Genomic DNA, 22,500 nt, shown 5'->3' on the forward strand with positions numbered 1-22,500 from the left:
CCCATAGGATTACCTAAAGGATTATTAAAATTATTTTGCATAGGTACATAATTATTTAATGGTATACCTCTACCGGTTGCAATACCTTTATTAATAACAGTACCCATAGATTTTTTATTTATTGGTGCTTGTTCAGCTGTAAAAGAAACAATGTTTTCTCCTCTTATTAATATTAATCCAACCACACGTTTTATCTCCTAAAAAATTAAATATATACATATATATATATATATATATATATATAAAGTAACACATATATGTATTATTTTATATCCATAGTTGGGTTTATATTAATATGTATATATTATTACATATATAACTAAAAAAAAAAATTTGTATATTTTTTAATGCATAATTATTAATATATACCATGAATGTATTATATTTTTATGTGTATATAACTTTATGTATATGTTATTTATTAACATATACACAATTATTCTTATAAAATAGTTCCTTCAAATATATACAAACTCACATATATACATATATACATATCAATATATTACCTTTAATGAATTCTCTTGACTTTTTACTTTTCGAAATTCTTCTGCATCTACTAAAACTATATTCATATGCCTATCATACGAAAGAAAGGTACCAACAAAATATCTCGTATCACTTATTGTAACCCTAACTCTATACTGTAGCCATGTTTCTAAACGTGAATTTTTCCCCATCCTTTTTTCTTTTCAAAAATATATACTTATATTATTATTAAATGTAAAAAAAGTTACACAAAATTGATAGTTTACATATATATTATATATATATATATATTGAAATAAATATATTTATATATATTTATCCTTTTGTGCTTTTTTGATATATAAATATATATATATATATATATATATATATATGTACAATTACTTTTTATATATAATATACTTTATTAAAATATACATATATATATATATTATATTTTTATGTTATTATTAAAGCCTTCATCTCATTACGTTTTTAAATTAATTCTAATAAAATCTCATATGAAATTCAATTAATATTCCAGCTTTGTACATATATATATTATAAATATATAAATGTATATATATATAACCTTATTTTTTATAACCCATTCGTTATATATATATGTATATATTTTTCTTCCAAAAAAATATATAAAATAATTATATCACGATGTAAATTACGTTTTATACATTAATAATATGTAAGGATATTATATTATACAGTAACTTTATAAAGTTACAATTACAAATTCATATTCTTCATATTAGAAATATATAAATAAATATATATATAATATATATATTATATAATCTATATGTTTATAGTTCAGTACTATTATTTTTATTATATTTTTAAAATAAAAAAAAAATATATAATATATATAAATAAAATAATATGTTAAATATAAAAATAGTTGACTTTTCAAAAAAAAAAAAAAAACACAGAAAATGAAATACAAACCCATAAAAAAAAAAATATATATATATATATATATATATATATATATATAATATATATGTATAAAAAATATAATCATATAATATATATCATAATGTATACCTATATAATATATAAATGTATTATTATGTATATGTTAAATTTATTATGATAGGTTTTATAATATACATTTATTTCAAGTATAAATATAATAATATATTATATATATATATATAATATATTTTATATATAATAAATTTACAATATTATAAATATAATTTATTGTTTATCAAAATAAGAAACAAAATAGAATTTCATTATAATCCTTTAAATTAATAAATGTCAAGTTAAAATATATATATTAAGAATAAAATATAATATATATGGCAAAACAACATATTAGAAAAAAGAATAATAATATAATATAGGTATAAATATATATATTTTACCCAAAAAAAAAAAAAATAAAAAAAAAAAAAAAAACTAAAAAAAATTTGAACATATAATAAAAAAAAATATATGTATATATAAATAAATATATATATATATATATATATATATATATATATATATTCATTTTTTATTATTAAAGATGAAATTAAATATTTGAGAATAATGATGAACATATAATACTCTTATGTTCTGCTTAACATGTTGAGGAAGTGATTGATATTCATTTGAATTTTCTTTGGGTATTATCAAAGTACGTATACCAAAATTTCTCGCAACATTTAATTTTTCATATAACCCCCCTATTTTTAAAACATAACCATTTAAATTTATTTCTCCCGTCATACACAGTGTATTATCAACTGGTATATTTAAATAATAAGATAAAATACAAGTAACAAAATTTATACCAGCACTTGGACCATCTTTTTTTAAATCTCCGTCACTTAAATTAATATGAAGAGGTTTACTTTCAAATTTTAGCATAATTGTATTTAATAACTTCATACTATAAGTATATGCAATAAGTATACTTTCTTGCATAATTCTACCAACATTTCCAGTGATTGTAATATTATGATTTAAATTGTTCTTGTTATTATTATTATTATTATTATTATTATTATGTATAGGATGAAGTTCGTAAGGCGAATTATTATATGTATATATTTTATTTTCTTTTTTTATATATTTATTTGAATTGTTCTGAACAATATTATCATGGTTATATATATTTTTATTTTTCTCATTATAAGAATTTAATACTTGTTGATTATTCATAAAAGAAACTTGTTGAGCTCTTTCTTTTTCTTTTACATAACCATCTTCTGTTATAAAAAATGATGAGGTCAAACTTTTCTTATCATCTTCCTCATAATTCATATTATATATATTTTTATATGACTTATTAGATATTGAAAATAGTTCATTTATAGGATGTACCATTTCTATATTATTTAATAATTCCCATCTATTTTCTCCTTCTAATATCTTATTATTTTTTTTTGACAGTTCATTATATTTTTCCGTTTTGTTATCCTTTAATTTTTCTTCATGTGTTGATATCATATAATCGTCATTATAATACAGTGGAAAATAATTATAATAATTATGTGATTTAATTTTATCGCTCAAACTTGATACTTCTATAATAATTACTTGTCCTCCATTCTCAGTAAAGGCTAATGATTTTACTGATCCTCCACATGTTTTTTCATAATTTTTATTTTTTTCATATTTTTCATTTTTTTCACTTTTATCATTTTTTTCATATTTTTCATTTTTTTCATTTCTTTCATTTTTTTCATTTTTTTCATTTCTTTCATTTCTTTCATATTTTTCACTTTTATCATTTCCCATCATTATATTTTCCTTATTTATATTTATGTGTACATTATTATGATAATTCTTTTTAACAATTAATTGATCTGCACCTACAAATTCAGATATGTTACTTAAATTTATGTCTACTTTTTTATTATATCCTTTTATTAACATATATGCCCTTTTTTTATATATATTATATAATATATTATAGAATTGTCTTAAACCATTTTCTTGAGTATAATTATCAAGGATATATAATAACACATCATTTGATATATTTAAATATAATGATGTAATTTTTGTTTCATTTTCTATTTTGTGTTTTAAATAATTTTTATATATATCAATTTTTTCCATATTTGTATATGCATGTATATGTATAATTTCAACTCTATCTAATAAAACATCAGGAATATTTTCTACAGAATTAGCAGTACATATAAAAAATATTTTAGAAATATCTACTTCAAAATTAATATATTGATCTTTGAAATGTTCATTTTGTTCTTTGTCAAAAATATTTAAGAACATATTATAAATATTTGTATTGATAAAAGCTACTTTGTCAAATTCATCTAATATAACTATAGGATTCATAATTTTCGTGGCTATTAAAGAATTTATAATTTGACCTTGATAACTATTAACATATGTTTTTCTATGTCCTATCAACTCATTCATATTATGTATATTATTCATATTAATTATATAATAAGGAATATTTAAGCATTCACTAATAGATTTACATATAGATGTTTTCCCTGTACCTGGGGAACCAACTAATAATAATATTTTCGATTTTATATTTTTATTTAATATATATAAAGCTAAATATTCTAGTATATATTTCTTTACATTCTTTAGACCATAATGATTTTTATTTAATATCTGTTCACACAGAAATATATTATCATTTAACATTTTATATTTATTGAAAGGAATATTTAAGCTTGTACTCAAATATTGATAAGTCGAAGAATATTCATTAGAATTTTCATTATATAACATAAATTTATTTATATCTTGATTTATTATTCGATATGCTTCATCACTTATATATGTACGAATTAGCATTAATTTATTTCTAAACTCGTCACATAATAAATCATGATCATACTTAATAGTATTATTTCCATCTTCATATTCTTCCATATTCTGTTCTTGTCGTTGTGTTTGTAGTAATAGTTGTTGTTGTTTTTTTAAAATATTTATTTGTTCTTTTATTATCATATTTTTTTTGTCATTTTCAAATTTTTCATTTATTTGCTCATTTAATTTTTGTTTCATTTCTAACAAATAAATATCATCACATAAAATCTGTATACATATTTTCAATTGATCTTTTAAAATATTTCTTTCTAACAAATTTTGAATAATATTATTTTTAGATAAACTTATATTTCCAACAAAATATATGAGGTTATATAAATTTTTTGTATTATAATATTTTAATAATATATTATATTCTCTATTATTACAACTATTCATACATATGATTTTTTTTATTTTATCAATTATTTCTAGGTAATATATTTTTATTTCCTTATTATTAATATCATAATCTTCATTTCTTATAATATCTATATATCCTACTTTTTCAACTTCATTCCACTTTTCTATTTTTATTTTAGCCATTGTCTCCACAACAATGCGATATATAGACTTATGCATATTCAAATTTAAATTTTCATTATTTTTTTCTTTTAATTTGTTATGTATTAACAAATCATTTGATCTGTTCATATTTGTCATATCTATATGATTTTTTAATAAATAATTATCCTTTTCTTTTTTATTGTTTTCATTAAAATGATGCTTCTTCATAATATCATTACTTTCGTTTATATTATTATAATCTTTTTCGTCACAAATAGAATTTAGATTATCCTCATCATATAGTATTTCTTTTATTACACCTACACATCCATAGGAATATATATCATTAATATTGGTACATATATCTATATCTTTTTTTAGTATATTTTTATCTACCTTTATTCTTTTCTCATTTAAAAAATCGGGTGGTTTATATGTATTACAATTCTTATTATAGAACGTGTTATTTGTTTCAAGGTGTGTTTCTATTGTTTTTTCCTTATGAAAAAAAAGTCCAACAAATATATTTTTCTTTTCTTTATAATCATTATGAACACCTAAATACTTTACTACATTCTTATCACTATTCAAAACATAGGTAAGTCCAGGAAATAATGGTTTGTTTAATAAAACTACACACTTTACCTCTTTAACTCTTTTTAAATCGTTTTCATAAGAATTTCGTTTCTTGTTTGTTGATGTTCTATAAAAATAATATGCGCACCTTTTGTAATTTGCCTTCCTCCTGAAAGTCAGGAGGTTCCAATGGAGCGCCAGCATTAGGAAGCTCACAAAATAAAGTGAAAAGAAGAAAAAAAAAATAAAATAAAAATAAAATAAAAATAAAAATATTTATATTAATTTGTTTACTTGTTCATTTGTTCATTTGTTTGATTACGTGTAAGGTTAATTATCCGATAAGGCATTCAATCAAAAAGCATATCATATAACTTTTGAAAATTATTTATAAAAAAAAAAATTTGCACAAATTATAATATATTATTTTTTAAAAAACAAATCTACAATATGGAATGTATATATGTATAAATATATATATATAACACCTTGTATATTACTTTGTAGATGGATAAAAATAATATTTACATGATAAAAAAAAAAAAAAAAACAGAAAAAAAAAAGGAACATACATTTATTTTAATTATTCTATTATCATATAGATCAATAAGTGTGTTTTATTTTTCTTTATTTTTTTATTTAATGCTTAACAAAATGTCAAAAAGGTTATAGTGAGAGGGGAATAAAAATAATAGAATTGATTTTTTTTTTATGAAGGATTAGGTAGGTATAATATACACTAAAAAAAAAAAAAAAGAAAGATTTGTATATTTCAAAATAAAGCATATAAGGTTCTATAAGGTATGTATGATTAAAAAAAAAAAAAAAAATTTAAAATGAATTTATATTTTTGCTTTATTATGAACTAAAGAAAAAAAAAAAAAAAAATATATATATATATATATTTTAAAAAAAAAAGAAAAATATATAGAATCACGTGACATAATATATATATATATATATATATATATATATATATATTTTTTTTTTTTTTTTTTTTTTTTTTTTTTTGTTTGTTTTTTTTTTATTGGGGTAGCTCCCATTTGATGGGCGTCAAATTATGTTGTGCTAATATTTTATTACACTTTGCAAAGTGATTACAATTTTCAAAATGTTTAATACTTAGAGGTGATGGGTGTCCTGCCTTTAATATAAAATGTTTATTTATGTCAATATTTTTACATTTTTTAATAGCAAAATTACCCCATAACATAAAAATGATTTTTTCTTTTTGACGATTTATTATATTAATTACTGTATCAGTAAATGTTTCCCATCCATAATTTTTATGTGATGCTGGTTTATTTTCTTCGACCGTTAAAGAAGTATTTAATAAAAAAACACCTTGTTCTGACCAACTTATTAAATTTCCATGGTTACTTTTTTGTTTCATTTCTTTCAAAATATTTTTTAAACTTGGAGGTATTTTTACTCCTATAGGAACAGAAAAACATAATCCCATGGCTTGATCTTTTTGATGATAAGGATCTTGACCTACTATAACTACTTTAATATTTGACAATGGTGTTTTTAAAAAGGCATTAAAAACTAATTGTTCAGGTGGATATATAACTTTTGTTTTCCTTTCTTCTTTTATTTTTAAATACATATTTTTAAAATAGTTTTTTTTTAATTCATCTTTTAATAACTCATACCATTCTATATGCATTAACTTCTTTATTTCTTCCATATATCCTTGTTCACAAACATTTTGTTTTACATTATTATTTATTTCATTATCTATTGTACTAGTACTCATACTAATATTACTTATTGTACCCATCTTTTCTATATCCTCATCATTATTCATAAGTTTTTTCGTCTTCAAAATGTTTACATTTTCTTCTTTTAAACTACCTTCCAACGATTTTTCTTCTACTTCTTCTAAAATTACTTTCTTTCTTTTTTTTTCTATCTCCCCACTAAGGATACTACTTTTTCTTTTTACTTTGAAAAATTGATCGATTGTTTTCTGAATTGTTGGATTATTCATTGCTTTAAACTACAAAAAAAGATAAAACACTTTTTTAAAGCAGAATAAAAGAAAAAAAAAAAAAAATAAAATAAAAAAAAAAAAAAAAAAAAAAAAAAAAAAAAAAAAAAAAAAAAAAAAAAATAGGGACATATACTTATTTATCAGATTGATGTGTATAAATATTTAAAATAATATCTTATAAAATATATAATGTTTTCATTTTTTTTTTGAATGAGTTAGAAAAAGAAATATTTTAAAATTTAAACAAATATATGTAATTTGTATTATATATCATAAGGTGTTCATTTTTTTTTTTTTTTTTTTTTTCTATTTTTCCCATAATATAATAATAAAAAAAAAGAAGAAATTAAATATTGTGTCTATATGAGATATATTATATATATATATATTACATTATACATTAGTTAGTTTTCTCTTGATATTACTATTATATATATATATATATATATATTTATTAAGTTGAGAAAATAAATATGGAGAAAATATTAATGCGAACAAAAAGGGAATTATATATTTAAAAAAAAAAAAAAAAAGAAGAAAATTTTTGAAGTACCATTTTTTTATATACACGATTTTTAAATATATGATTCTTAAGGAATGGAAAAAAACATATAAAATATATATAACATATATAACATATATATTATATATATATATATATTTTACATATGTGTGTTCTTTATTTTTAAATTTTATATTAATAGTACCTTCTCTCCTAAAAAAAAAATTATTTAAAATGATATCTCTTTTTTCATGAGGAGCTTTATTCAATATTTAAAATGATTTTTATAATACATACAAGTGAAATTAAATTGTTTTTAATAGGAATAATAAAATTTAAGCTTGACTAATAAAAGATTACTTTAAATTTTATTCAAATTAATAATATAAAAGGACTTGGAAAAATACTGCCTCTTCTTTTAATTTTATTTTCCTACACATATATATATATATATATATGTGACATTTGAATATCCATTAATATAATGGGGGGAAAAAAAAATAATTAAATCTTATACATATATATATATATATATATATAATATGTTGTTTATATGTTTTCTTTCTTATTTTTTATTTTAAAATGTAATATAATATTATAAAATTATTTACTTTATTTTTTTTTTTTTTTACAACATTACACACAAATATTCTGTGTTATCACAATCATTTAATAATATTATATATTTAAAAAGGAGGAAATAAAAAAAAAAAAAAAAAAAAAAAAAAAAAAAAAAAAAATATACATATATATATATATATATATAATAATATCATTCATATGGGATATTCAAAAAAAAATTTATTAAAATCAATTATTTGAATTATTATACCAAATAAAAAAAAAAATAATAAATAAAATATAATAAAATAAAAGGGAAAATATTACATGTCAAAATAAAAAAAATAAAGTTCAATGAAATTAATATGTACATATTTTTATATAGTAATTTACTTCATTTCAACAAACAACTGATGTTGTCGTTACTTCAACTTTTTTTACTAATTATATGTATATAAACATATATGTATGTATATTTTTCAAAAAGGAAATTAAAATAAAATAATTATATACATATATTTATATATTTAATTTATTATTTAATATTATTTTTATTTTATTTTTTTTTATTTTGCACGTTATAATTTTCTTCCACTGACAAAAAAAAAAATAAAAATAAAAAAAAAATAAAAAAAAAAATAAAATAACAAATTTATCATTAACCATATTATATTCGCATATATTTCCTTCATTTACCATCTTATTTTTTATTTTTTGCAATTTTACACAATGTCTTATAATGTCTAAAAAAAAAAAAAAAAAAAAAAAAATTATTAAATAATTGAAAAAGATGGGTAATGCTATGTACGCAAAAAGTGTTTATTCATCTGAGGGGTCTGAAATATTTAGTGAAAATTTATCAAAAGAAAAAAGGAGTGAAAAATCTATACATAAAATGGAATATATAAATGATAAAGAATATAAAGAGGATGAATATATTTTAAATGTATATAATAAAGAAAATAAAAATATACAAGATATGAACAATGAAAAGATTAATTCTGGAATGAAATTAAAATATGATATGAATAAAAATAATTTATATGTTATATTAAGTAAAAAAAAGAGAGTAAAAAGATTTAACCCAAGTACATGTTTATTACGTAATTGTATATATTATGTTAATTGTAAAATAAATGATAAATATTTTCCAATATTATTAGAGTTAAAAAATAATCCTAAATGTGCTATATGTCTTATAGATGAATCATGTAATATTATTAAAGAGATTTTAATTAAAGATATCAAAACAATTGAAAGTTCAATTAATAGTATTAATCTATTTTTAAAAATAAATCCTGAATATAGTATACAAAATAAGTTCAATTTAATACGTTTTATTCTTAAAGATAATAATGATAAAATATCTTTTATGGATAATATAAAAATGATGTATGGTATTGAGATTTTAGAATATGGCATAGTAAAATATAATAAAATCAGAACTCAAGAATATGAAGAAATTTATGTTTATGAAAAAAATCTTTTAAATAAAGAAAATAATCAAAATTTAAAACATATAATGGATAATGTAACTTATAATGAATATTATAATATATCGGATCTTATCACAGAAAATGAAAATACACATGAAAAAAAAATGAACCAAATTATAAAAAATCTTATACAATTAGGAAATAAATATAATCCTATAATTATTTTAGGAGATATGGAAGAAGGAAATATAATACGTGTCAAAGAAATAAATGCATTATCAAATCGCACTACTAATCATTATTCTTCAAAAGACAAACAAATATCTTTTCAACAAAATTATAATTCATATGATGATTTTACACTTGTTGAATGGTATTTATCAACAAAAATTGGTTCAAACAAAACATTTAGAAAAGAACCTATTTACTCTAGTAATAAGCTTTTATTAAAATCATTTATGATAGGTCATTTTATAAAAGTCAAATTGTCAAAAAATACTTTTATTAAAAATAAAAAAACCTTTGTTACTTCCATAAGCATAAAAGGACCAGTTACTATAAATGATAATACAGCAAAACAAATATTACATTATTTATCAAATGTAAATCATTCTATACAAATTTTTTTATCCTCAGATGATATATATAATATTTTCTTTTCTTCTATCGACCCCAAAATTAATGTATTAGGTCTATTTATATTTTACCCATGTACTCTATTTCTTATGAGATCAGGAATACGATTTGCTATCACATTAAACGGCAAAAGTTATTCTGTGGATTATTTATGGAATTCTTTTTATATGACCAAGAAGGATATTTTATTTGACAAATCTCCAGATTTTATACCTTCTTATGAAGACACGCAAGATATACACTTGTACTTCATAACAGCTAGGTATCATTAAAAAAAAAAAAAAAAAAAAAGTTTATACATTCTCAAAATTTTAAATATATTTATTTTTTATTATGATTTTTTTTTTTTTTTTTTTTCTAATATCATTCTAGTACTAATGGACAAAATGTTAAATCCATAATCCGAACAAATTCAACTGATGAAAAAAATTATATATATTCAACAGTCTTCTTTTATAAACATCAAAAAAAAATAAGGGTAAAATGAAATTAAATAGGAGAATATGATATGTACTTTGTTTTGATAAATTAATATTATCATATATATAAAAAATGACACCTTAATATATATATGTATATATATATATATGTATATATATATATATATATGTATTTTATTTATTTATTTATTTATTTATTTATTTTTTTTTTTTTTTTTTTTTTTTTTTTTTTGTATAGTCGTTGAATGAATTTTTAAGGGATTCTTTGTCTGGCTCATATAATAATTTGAAAAAACGATTTTCTAATATTTTTATGGAAATCAATGCAAATGATTTAAGCAAAATAGAATCGATGAATTAATACAAATAAAAAAAAAAATTATAAAATTATAAAATTATAAAATATGATATGAATTAATAGGTATATCATTTTTATATAGTACAAAATTAAAACAATATTGTTGTATTTGTTTTTTTTTTTTTATTTATTTATACGTTTTAAAATATAGTGCTTATTTATTATATAATTAATTATAATTAATCCTCAGTATTATCAACTTTTTTTTTTTTTTTTTTCTACATATATAAAATAAAAAGTATATTTAATATAATATATATATATATATATTATAATTTTATCTGTTTTGTAATTATATTATTTTATTTTATTATTTTTTATTTTATTTCTTTTTTTCTCCTTTTCAATATTAAAAATAATGACGTTATTTTATAAATTTTTTTCATAAATCCCTTCTATTTCATTCGACTACAAATAATAAATATTTTATGTTATATTTATTTTTTTGATACATAAATATATACGAAGAGCTTATATATTTATAGAAAGATTGATTATTAATTAATTAATTCTTTTCTTTTCTTTTTTTATATTTTTTATATTTATATAAAAAAAAAAAAAAAGTAGAATATAACAAAATATGGAAGAAAAAAAGTACTACGAAAATTTGAAAAATTTGACTCACGCAACCTTTTGCTTTGAGAATGAAGATCATACATTAGGTAAAAAAAAAAAAAAAAAAAAAATATATATATATATATATATATATATATAAATATATATATCATTGTATGTTAATATATTTTATTTATATATATATATATATATATATATATATATATATTGTACACCACAATTGTTAATATTTTATAAAATGAATGTTTTATGGAGTAAATTTAATTTTTCATAATGTGAATTTACTATTTTAAACATACTTTATTGCCAAATGATTATTCAGAGAGTATATTTTTACTATATCTATATTTCGATAATTTTATATAATTTTGCATATATGAACTTATCTTTCCCACCTACATATAAATATATACATATATATATATATATATATATATATATAATATTTATTTTATTTTTTTTTTTTCTCAATATAGGAAATTGTTTGCGTTGTATTTTGTTACAAAAAGAAGGTGTGGAATTTGCAGGATATACAGTACCTCATCCAACTCAACCTGAAATTAATGTTAGAATTCAGACAACAGGTAAAAAATAAAATATTTTAAAAAATGAGAAACTGAGAAATTATAATGATAATGAAAAATAAAAAGAAAAATAAAAGTAAAAAGAAAAAGAACTCTTTATTGTCTATGTATTGCATATATTATTCTTCCCCTTTATACATATATATATATATATATATATATATATATATATATATATATTTTTTTTTAAGGAAAACCAGCTATAGACATTTTAAAAGAATCGCTAGATGATTTAGGAAATATGTGTGATATAATGTTGAACAAATTTAATGAGGCATTAAAACAGTCATGAATTATTTAAACGTATATTTATTATAATGTGTTAATTTTTTATTTTACATAATGGCACATATATATATATATATATATATATATATATTTATTTATTTAGTAGAATATTTATGCATTATATAGTTATTTTTTTTGTTGTTTATTTATTATATATATATATATATATATATTTTTTTTTTTTTTTTAAGACAAACTCTTAATTTATATAAAATACCTTATTTATAAATTAATGATACAATTGTAATTTATATGTACCATAATACATATTTTTTATTTCATAATTTTTTTTTTTTTTTTATTATTTATTTTTTCTGTTGTTTATTAAGAATTACAATCTATATTATTATAACTTTAATCTTTTTATATATAAAAAAAAAAATATATATGTATATATATATATATATATCAAATTATACAACTTCACTCTCCTATTTTAAATGCGGGCACATAAAATATTCACTTGAATATTTATAAAAAAAAAAAAAAATTAAAATAAATATTAACAATTTGTAATATTATTTTTATTGGATCAAAATAACTTTTTCTTTTCTTTTCTTTTCTTTATTTTTCTGTTATTTTATTTTATTTTATTTTATTTTTTGAAGAAATATTATTGAATAAAAAATTATATTACCTTTGGATAAATAAAAAAAATATATTTATAACATAAAAATTTTTTTTTTTAATAAAATAAAAAACAGTGGCACACATTATGTATCCACCTTTATAAAAATAAATAAATATATATAATGTATTTTATTATTTATTATATATAAAATATTTTATGAAAATATTTTTTATATACACATATAAAAATTTAAAAAATAAAAGAGAAAAATGGAAAAAACTTAATAAAAAAATGTCAAAATTTCATAAAATAAAATTATATTCTCCTCATATCAATATATATAAAAAAAAAAAAAAAAAATTAATAAAAAAGGTGTACAGTAAATGCAATAATCGTACTAAATTTAATGAAAAAAAAAAAAAAAAAATCATGTTAATATATTTATTTTTAATTATTTATATTATGCACATAAATTCATAATTTTCTTAAAAATATTTAAAAAAAATAAAATAAAATAAAAAATAATGTATAATAAAATATTATATCAACACGTACCATTGTAAATTATAATAAAAATAAGTATATATTTTTTAGTACATTTAATTTTTATTATTCTGCTTTATTGTTTTATTGTTTTATTATTTATTTTTTTCCTTTGAGGATACAAAATTTTTTTTTTTTACTTATTTTATTTTATTTTATACAAAAAAAAAAAAAAAAAAAAAAAAAAAAGCAGAAAAAAAAAAGTTTGGAAAATTTTATGTATTACATGTTTTCTATATTTCTCCACTTTGTAAGAGTTTGTGTAAAATTTTTTTTTTTTTCCTTTTGATTTTTATATGTTATTACAAAAACAAATAAATTAAAAAAAAAAAAAATAAATAATTATCTTTTTTATTCTATATATTTTAATACTTATAATTTTTTTTTTATCCTTTTCTTATTAAAATAATTAAATAACATAATGTTGAATTATATAATTGAAAAGTTTGATATAAAATTAAAATATTATTAACATGAATATATATATATATATATGTATAGATAGATATTATGCTGATATATTTTTTCACATATGCTTTTGTAAATAATTGAAAAGAAGGAATACACATAATTATATATTCTTATATATTTTTATGTAGATGTTTTCCCTTAATTTTTTTTTTTTTTTTATGTTTTAAGCATAATATATATATATATATATATATATATATATATATATTTATTTATTTATTTATTCATATTTATTCTCCAATTAATTTCTTCTAACGTATTATTATTAATTCATATGATACCTACAAAATAAAAATTATGGAGCTATATTAATTTGCTTCTTTTTCTTTTTTTTTTTTTAAATCTTATTGAATAACCAATAAAACCATTATTTAGAAGAATTTTTAATGTTTATTTTTAAGCTTGTTATAATTCGTATTTTTATTAATTTATTAAAATTTATTTTTAAAATAATATATATATATATATATATATTTTGCTGATATATATTTTTATGTGTATTCATTTTTGTTCTACATTTTTTTTATTATTTTTTCATTTTAAATAATAAATATATTCCTTTTTTTTTTTTTTTTTTTTTTTTTTTATTTATATACCAATATAAAATATTCGTTTAATTTACAAGAGTTTACATTATAAGTAGACTGGTTAATGTGTATTTAATATATATATATATGTTAATTTTTTTTAATTACCATTTGTGTTCATAATTTTTTTAAGCGAAATATATACTGCTTTTTTATTTGTTGGAAAAAAAAAAAAAAAAAAAAAAAAAAGACGAAGAAAAGACGAAGAAAACTCATTTATCATTTTATCTTTTTATTTGTTTGCTAAAATTTATTTGTAGAAATGGTTGAAATTAATAAAGGAGACCATCGAAATGTATTAAATGGAAATCAGTTGTGTTTTGTAAAATTGCTTATAAATAATTTGGTTGCCGGATCAGTGATAGGAAAGCATGGTTCCATAATTACAAGTATAGAGAACAAAACAGGATGCAGTTTAAAATTATCACCGAATAATTCTTATTTTCCAAATACACAAGAGAGGGTTTTAGTATTATGTGGTAAGATAGATCAGATTAAGGATGCTCTTTTAATAATATTGGATAAGATAAAAGAAGTTGCTAATCAACATTCTCATGAAAAACAAAATATGATGAATGGAGCAGCAAAATATACATGTAGAATTGTAGTACCCAAATCTGCAGTGAGTGCTATTATTGGAAAAGGTGGACAACAAATAAAACAATTACAAGACTCTACAGGATCAAAAATACAAATATCGAGTAGAGAAGACGGATTAAATGAAAGAATCATAACCATAATAGGTTCTTTTGAATCCATAAGAGACACTGCATTAAAGGTTGCAAATTCTATACAAAAGGATCCAAATTTAAAAGACTTATTAAATGTTATATATAATAATGAATCAAATAATTATAATTCAAGAAACAACAATCATAATTTTATTAATCAATTACCATTAAATGGTTATGTCTTACCACAACGATATAATGTTTTTCAACATGAACCATATGTTGATATAAATATGATCAACTCCTTAATGAGACATAGTAGAGATTTATTTAATCTACCTTGTGAAATTTCTATACAAATACCAGATGAGTTCATTGGGGCAGTTATTGGGAAAAACGGATCTAGACTTACAAATATTATGAACAGTACAGGGGCACAAATTAGAATAAGTCGAAAAGGAGAACTAGTACCTGGTACTACTAATCGAAAGGTTCGAATAATAGGATCTGTTGCAGCTGTACATGCAGCACATGTTTTATTATTACAAAGATTGGAATCTGCTTATATGCAATTAAGAACTATGCAAATTAAATGTGATCCATAAAAAATAAAATAAAGAAGGAAAATAAAAAAATAAGGGGAAATAATAAGCACATATATATATATATATATATATATATATATATATATATGTGTATGTATTTGTCATTATATATTTATATTATTTTATTTTATTATTATTATTTTTTTCCCCACCTTCACATATTTGATAACAATTAATTATACTTTTTTTTTTTTTTTTTTTTATTAAAAGCTGTTTAATTTTATATACATAAAATAAGTGTATGATTCTTAATATATATACAAATTTTGTTTATTAATTATATAAACAAAAAATCAATATATATATATATATATATATATTTATATTTATATATGTTTCATATAACACATATAATATCTTTTTTATAATTTGAAAAATAGTTATTTTCAACAGAATAAACATTTTATTATACATAAAAAATAAAAAAATAAAATATGAATATTTTAATTCATTATTCAAAGTTTATTTACCCTGCTCGGTAAAATAATAATACTGTAAAATGTTATATTATATATATATATATATATATATATGATTCCTTTTCTTTTGCTTATATGTATTTTGAAAAAATGGAAATGTTTTTATTCTTTATTAAAATAAAACATGTTATATAAGAATATATTATCATTAAAAATTTTTTATTTATGTTTACAATAACAAAAAAAAAAGAAAAAAAAAAAAATAATAATTAAATGGTAAAATTAAAAAATAATTATAGTTGAAATGTTATTATTCATTTTTAAGGTATTACATAATATTAAAATATTACTTATAGTTCTTTTTTTTTTCTTTTTTTTTTTTTATATCATTTTAATAACCCTACTACTTTTCCATAAGGTTTCATATTTAAAAGGGATACACAAAAATAAAAAATATATATATTGTTGTATTTTTATAAATACATAATAAAATATAAAATATCCCTTATTCTTATTTTAAAATGTTATATATATATATATAATATATATATTATACATTTTATTATTTTTATTTAGTTTTACAATAACCCTATTATTATTATTATATAATATTTATATATATAAGTGTATTAAATACTCATTACCCTTACAAAATGTATGTTATACTTATTTTTCTTATGTACTATTTTTAATATATTATAAAAGTATATATAGGTTTTTCTATGTTCTTATAAAATTATCCCCTATATATGTTTATTATTATATAATGATAAATTATATGGTAATAATAATACTTTACTATATGTATATTTAATATAAAGTCCTTAAGAGAATATAAAAAATAAATACCATATTAGGGTACTGATTTTACTAATGTAATAAAAATAATAATATATATTATATATATAATACATATTTATTTATTACTATTTTTTTTTTATTTATTAACATATTATATATATAAAAAAACCAATGATTTATAATAATAATAAAAAAAATGTATATATATTTTATATATATTATTATATTATATATAACCTAAGAAAAAAATTCATGCATAAATTGCACATTTATATAATATATAATATATTTATTTATAAAAAAAGCCCATTTTTTTTTCTTTTTTTTTTTTTTTCTTTTTTTTTTTTTCTTTTTTTTTTTCATTTTTTTTTTCTTTTTTTTTTACTTTTTTTTATCTTTTTTTTTTTTTCCTTTTTTTTTTATGAATAAAAAATATATTTATATATATATATATATATGTCCCTTAAAAAAAATAATAAGGAAAAAATCTCTCTTCTTTATTTTCATTTTATATTAATTTAATAAATACTTATAATATTTATTATGACTTTTTTTATATGGTATTTTATATAAAAATAGTAAATGTTTGGTATATATATATATATACATATAATATATCTTTTTTATTCTTTCCTTAAACTATTTCTTCTTCTATCATAAAATTTAAGAGAGTTTCTTCTATATAATATTATTTACATAATATTCTTATTTTTTTGCATTTAAATTTTTGTTCTTTTTTTTTTCCCCCCCTAAATATATATATATATATATATATATATATTATATATTCTTATGAACTCATTTTATATATCTTTTTATTATAACTTGTGTTCTTATATATATATATATATATATACATACATATGTTAATATAATTCTCCTATGTATTTTTAATTTTAAACCTTTTATTTATAACACATGATATAAGTACCTTACCATGAAGTATAAATAAAAAAATAATAATAATAAAATAAATACGAATAAAATATTGAAAAAAAGAAAAAAAAGAAAAAAAAGAAAAACGGAAGAATAATAATTATATATATTTTAAATATATACAAAGTAGTATTTAAAATTTTTTTCACTATTTATATAAAGTTATGTATATATTTTTTATTACTTTCATCTTACACTTATATATAAAGATATATTCATCTCTTGTCATTAAGAAGGATATATATTTTAAAATATAAGTAGAAAAAATCAAAGTATATATATATATATATATATATATATAATATATATATGTATACATATTTGAATAAATATAAAGAATAAAAAAGTAGGGTAGTGTGAAAAAAGGGAAAATATTATATACAAACGGAGAATTTGTTCATTATATATATATATATATATATATATATATATATATATATATATAAACATATTAAATAAAGTATATTTTTATATATACATATAATATAAATACCATATTATATTATTTCACCTTATTCTTCCTATTAGGAAAAAAAAAAAAAAAAAGAAAAAAAAAAAAAATGGATGTAAAAAATTTAAGAAGTGAATATATCCTAGAAGAGGAGAATAACGTTTTTGAAGATTATAAATCATATATAAGTGATAGTGTTGAGAATAAAAGTATAGATTTTAAAAATGATTTATCATCAAGTTGTAGCAAAAATATTAACGAAGAATATGATAAAGAAGAGGAGGAAGCAGAAGAAGGATTAAAGGGGAATGTTTATGAAAATAAGAATGAAGATAAAAAAGAAGAAAAACTAAATGATAGAACCAATGAACAATGTGATAATATAAACGTAAACAAAATAAAAACAACTAACTTAATAAATTTAAAAGTGGAAGATAATAAGTTAGAAGAAAGAAATTATAATGATGATAATAATAAAATAAATAAAAATACAACAACTAATAAAATGTTACAAGATTTAGAAGATAAAAATTATTCAATAAAAGAAAAAATGAAAGAAGATCCTTGTTATGTACCTAAAGAATCTGGATATTTTTTACATGATAATAGATTTGAAAATAATGAAAAAAAGTTATATGATAAAAAAGTAAAAAATTATAAAAATCAGTATACAGAAGAAAAAAGATGGAAACATGATTTATTTTATGATTATAAGTATGATGAATATGTAAAAAGGGATAATAAAAACCATAATAAAACATATCATAATTATAATAATAATAATAATAATAATAAATTTTATGTATCCAAAAATAAATATGATAACAATAAAAAAAATGATTATAATTTTTCATATAAAAATTATAAAGAACGTTATTATTATGATAAAGGTAATAGAATAAAACATAATAATTCTATAACATATTATAAACATTATAATGATATAAGAACAAAAGTAGAAATAAAAAGAGAAACAAATATTAAAAATGATAATAAAAATGAAAAAGTTAATTTTTTAACACTGGATAATAAAACAAATAATAATACACAAAAGAAGAAACATTTAAAGGAAACCTTATTAAAAAAATATGATGATCACATGGAAAAAATTACAGAAAAGGAGAATCAAAATAAAAGTACATCCAGCAAAAAAGAAAAACAAATAATTTTAAATGGGGACATTGTTATCGAAACAAAAAAGGAAGAAGAATATGAAAATATAAAAAAAGGAGAAGAGAAATGTATAAAAGATAATATAATACATGAGCAGGAAGAAAAAAATATAAATGATGTATCAAGTAAAAATATGGTAGCTAGTATAAATGATGTATCAAGTAAAAATATGGTAGCTAGTATAAATGATGTACCAAGTAAAAATATGGTAGCTAGTATAAATGATGTACCAAGTAAAAATATGGTAGCTAGTATAAATGATGTACCAAGTAAAAATATGGTAGCTAGTATAAATGATGTACGAAGTAAAAATGTGGTAGCTAGTATAAAAGATGTACCAACCAATGAAAATCATGAACAAAAAAAAAATGAGGAATCAAATAAAAATGGTACAAATTATAAAACAAAAAAATTGTTAAACGAGAAAAATAAAGAAGAAGAAATATATAAAAATCATAACAGAGAAAATCATAAAAATTTTGGGAACTCATATAAATCTCAAAATTACTACAATAATAATTCCTTAAATGATAAATATACATCATATAAAATTGATGGCACTAGATATGTATATTTAAAAGATGAACCCAATCATTCTAATAAATTGTTATATAATAAGATCACTTTGAAAAAACATTATACATATGAAGATAATTATAATAACAAAAAAAAATTGTATGCATATCATACTTTTAACGGATCAGAACAAACGAGAAGGAAAGGCTATTCAATTAACAAAAATAAGGAAAACTCAAAAAATTTGGATTATAAAAGAATGCATACTAGAGATAATAACCTTACTAATAATTATTCAAATAAAATTTATAGTAGATCAAATAAACTTTATGGAGCAACTGCGTCTAAGGACACAAAGAAATATAGGTCTTCATCGAGAAATTATAGAAATGATAAGTATATCTTAAGAAAGGAAAGTTATAAAAAGGAATATAATAATATATATGATGAAGAGGATAATAAAAGTGATAAATATAGAAATGATCGTGATGTAAGGGATAGAAGAAAAGGTTTTAGAAATGTAGATCGAGAAAAGGCACATATATACAAAAGTGAAGACAAAAATGAACATATAAGGGAAGGCGGAAATGAACAGAAGAGAGAAGATAAATATGATCGTAAGAGGGAAGATAAATATGATCGTAAGAGGGAAGATAATTATGATCGTAAGAGGGACGATAATTATGATCGTAAGAGGGACGATAAACATGATCGCAAGAAGGATGATAAATATGATCGTAAGAGAGACAATAATTATGATCGTAAGAGAGACAATAATTATGATCGTAAGAAGGACGATAAATATGATCGTAAGAGAGACGATAATTATGATCATAAGAAGGATGATAAATATGATTATAAGAAGGACGATAAATATGAACATAAAGTAGAAGATATAAATGAACATAAAGTAGACGATATAAATGAACATAAAGGAAATAATACAAATGAACATAAAGGAAATAATACAAATGAACATAAAGGAAATAATACAAATGAACATAAAGGAAATGGTACAAATGAGCATAAAGGAAATAATACAAATGATCATAAAGGAAATAATACAAATGAACATAAAGGAAATTATACAAATGAACATAAAGGAAATGATACAAATGAACATAAAGGAAATGATACAAAAGAACTTCAAAATGAGAGCAGAAATCATAATAGAGATGAACGAAGAAAAGAAAATATTGATGAACATAAAAACGATAATAAAAATGGATATAAAATAAAAAATAACCATTATAACAAAAAGGATAGTGATAGTAATATGTTTATGAAGAAAGGAAATATGTACAATATGCGGTATAACCGATATACAGAAAACAGTTCAGAGAAAGAAAAGGTTGAAAAGAATAATAGAAATGGATTAGATAAGTATAATAATTCTAGAAACACATCAAAGAAATATTTCAACAAATCCAAAGATAATAAGTATTACCATAATAATAAATATGTAAACAATAATACAGATATACATAAAAATTATAGAACAAATAAAAACAGTAAGGAAAATTATTATAATGAAAAGGATGAAAATAAGAATAATATAATAGGAACACATGAAAAAGATAATAAAGATTTAAATGATATAAATGATTCAAATATTCGTAATAATATAAATAAGAAAAATGAAAAAAATAATATTAAAAATGGAAAAATGAATAAAGCATTTTATAATAATGATGTTAATATAGATAATATGGGAAATATTAACAATAAGGAAAACAATGACCTTATGGATAAAAATAAAAATGGTGATAATAAAAATATTAATAAGGATTCTATGAAAGAGAAAAGTTATAATGAAAAATTATCAAATGGTATGCATACAACTATGAATGGTGATATAAATAATAAAAATAATAGGAATTACACTTTACAAAATAAGAACAATGCAACAGATTTTATTGATACTAAAAATGATAACAATAATAATATGGTGGTGATGAAAGACGATGTAAATAATTCTTATTCAAAACAGTATTCATTTAAAGGATCATATACACATATGAAAA

At 18.1% G+C, this 22,500-nt stretch overlaps 7 protein-coding genes across 7 annotated transcripts in view; 4 read left to right on the forward strand and 3 right to left on the reverse strand.

Annotated features, from left to right (window-relative positions):
• PF3D7_1414800 (small nuclear ribonucleoprotein-associated protein B, putative) overlaps window positions 1–680 on the reverse strand; it is a gene marked incomplete at both ends in the record, with an annotated part of 918 nt that extends 238 nt beyond the window's left edge. The window contains 2 exons of the mRNA XM_001348283.1: window positions 1–197; window positions 510–680. The exon at window positions 1–197 is cut by the window's left edge and continues 238 nt beyond it. Coding sequence (XP_001348319.1) covers window positions 1–197; window positions 510–680 — 368 coding nt within the window. The remainder of the gene's footprint in view (window positions 198–509) is intronic.
• Window positions 681–1,980: 1,300 nt separating this feature from the next.
• Window positions 1,981–5,559, reverse strand: PF3D7_1414900 (ATP-dependent protease, putative; the record flags this gene model as incomplete). The annotated part of the gene is made up of 1 exon (XM_001348284.1): window positions 1,981–5,559. The coding sequence occupies one exon, from the start codon at window positions 5,557–5,559 to the stop codon at window positions 1,981–1,983; it is 3,579 nt and encodes a 1,192-aa protein (XP_001348320.1).
• An 820-nt stretch (window positions 5,560–6,379) lies between these two features.
• Window positions 6,380–7,348, reverse strand: PF3D7_1415000 (uracil-DNA glycosylase; the record flags this gene model as incomplete). The annotated part of the gene is made up of 1 exon (XM_001348285.1): window positions 6,380–7,348. The coding sequence occupies one exon, from the start codon at window positions 7,346–7,348 to the stop codon at window positions 6,380–6,382; it is 969 nt and encodes a 322-aa protein (XP_001348321.1).
• A 1,856-nt stretch (window positions 7,349–9,204) lies between these two features.
• PF3D7_1415100 (conserved protein, unknown function) lies at window positions 9,205–11,287 on the forward strand (the record flags this gene model as incomplete). Its single annotated transcript, XM_001348286.1, has 3 exons — window positions 9,205–10,748; window positions 10,859–10,964; window positions 11,165–11,287. 3 exons carry the CDS (start codon window positions 9,205–9,207, stop codon window positions 11,285–11,287), a joined length of 1,773 nt encoding a protein of 590 aa, XP_001348322.1.
• Window positions 11,288–11,864: 577 nt separating this feature from the next.
• PF3D7_1415200 (DNA-directed RNA polymerases I and III subunit RPAC2, putative) lies at window positions 11,865–12,736 on the forward strand (the record flags this gene model as incomplete). The annotated part of the gene is made up of 3 exons (XM_001348287.1): window positions 11,865–11,946; window positions 12,337–12,444; window positions 12,636–12,736. The coding sequence occupies 3 exons, from the start codon at window positions 11,865–11,867 to the stop codon at window positions 12,734–12,736; spliced, it is 291 nt and encodes a 96-aa protein (XP_001348323.1).
• Window positions 12,737–15,166: 2,430 nt separating this feature from the next.
• Window positions 15,167–16,180, forward strand: PF3D7_1415300 (RNA-binding protein Nova-1, putative; the record flags this gene model as incomplete). The annotated part of the gene is made up of 1 exon (XM_001348288.1): window positions 15,167–16,180. One exon carries the CDS (start codon window positions 15,167–15,169, stop codon window positions 16,178–16,180), a length of 1,014 nt encoding a protein of 337 aa, XP_001348324.1.
• Window positions 16,181–18,896: 2,716 nt separating this feature from the next.
• PF3D7_1415400 (conserved Plasmodium protein, unknown function) overlaps window positions 18,897–22,500 on the forward strand; it is a gene marked incomplete at both ends in the record, with an annotated part of 4,425 nt that continues 821 nt past the window's right edge. The window contains one exon of the mRNA XM_001348289.1: window positions 18,897–22,500. This exon is cut by the window's right edge and continues 821 nt beyond it. Coding sequence (XP_001348325.1) covers window positions 18,897–22,500 — 3,604 coding nt within the window.

The sequence above is a fragment of the Plasmodium falciparum genome (genome assembly GCF_000002765.6).
Source record: "Plasmodium falciparum 3D7 genome assembly, chromosome: 14".
NCBI classification, from domain to species: Eukaryota; Apicomplexa; class Aconoidasida; order Haemosporida; family Plasmodiidae; genus Plasmodium; species Plasmodium falciparum.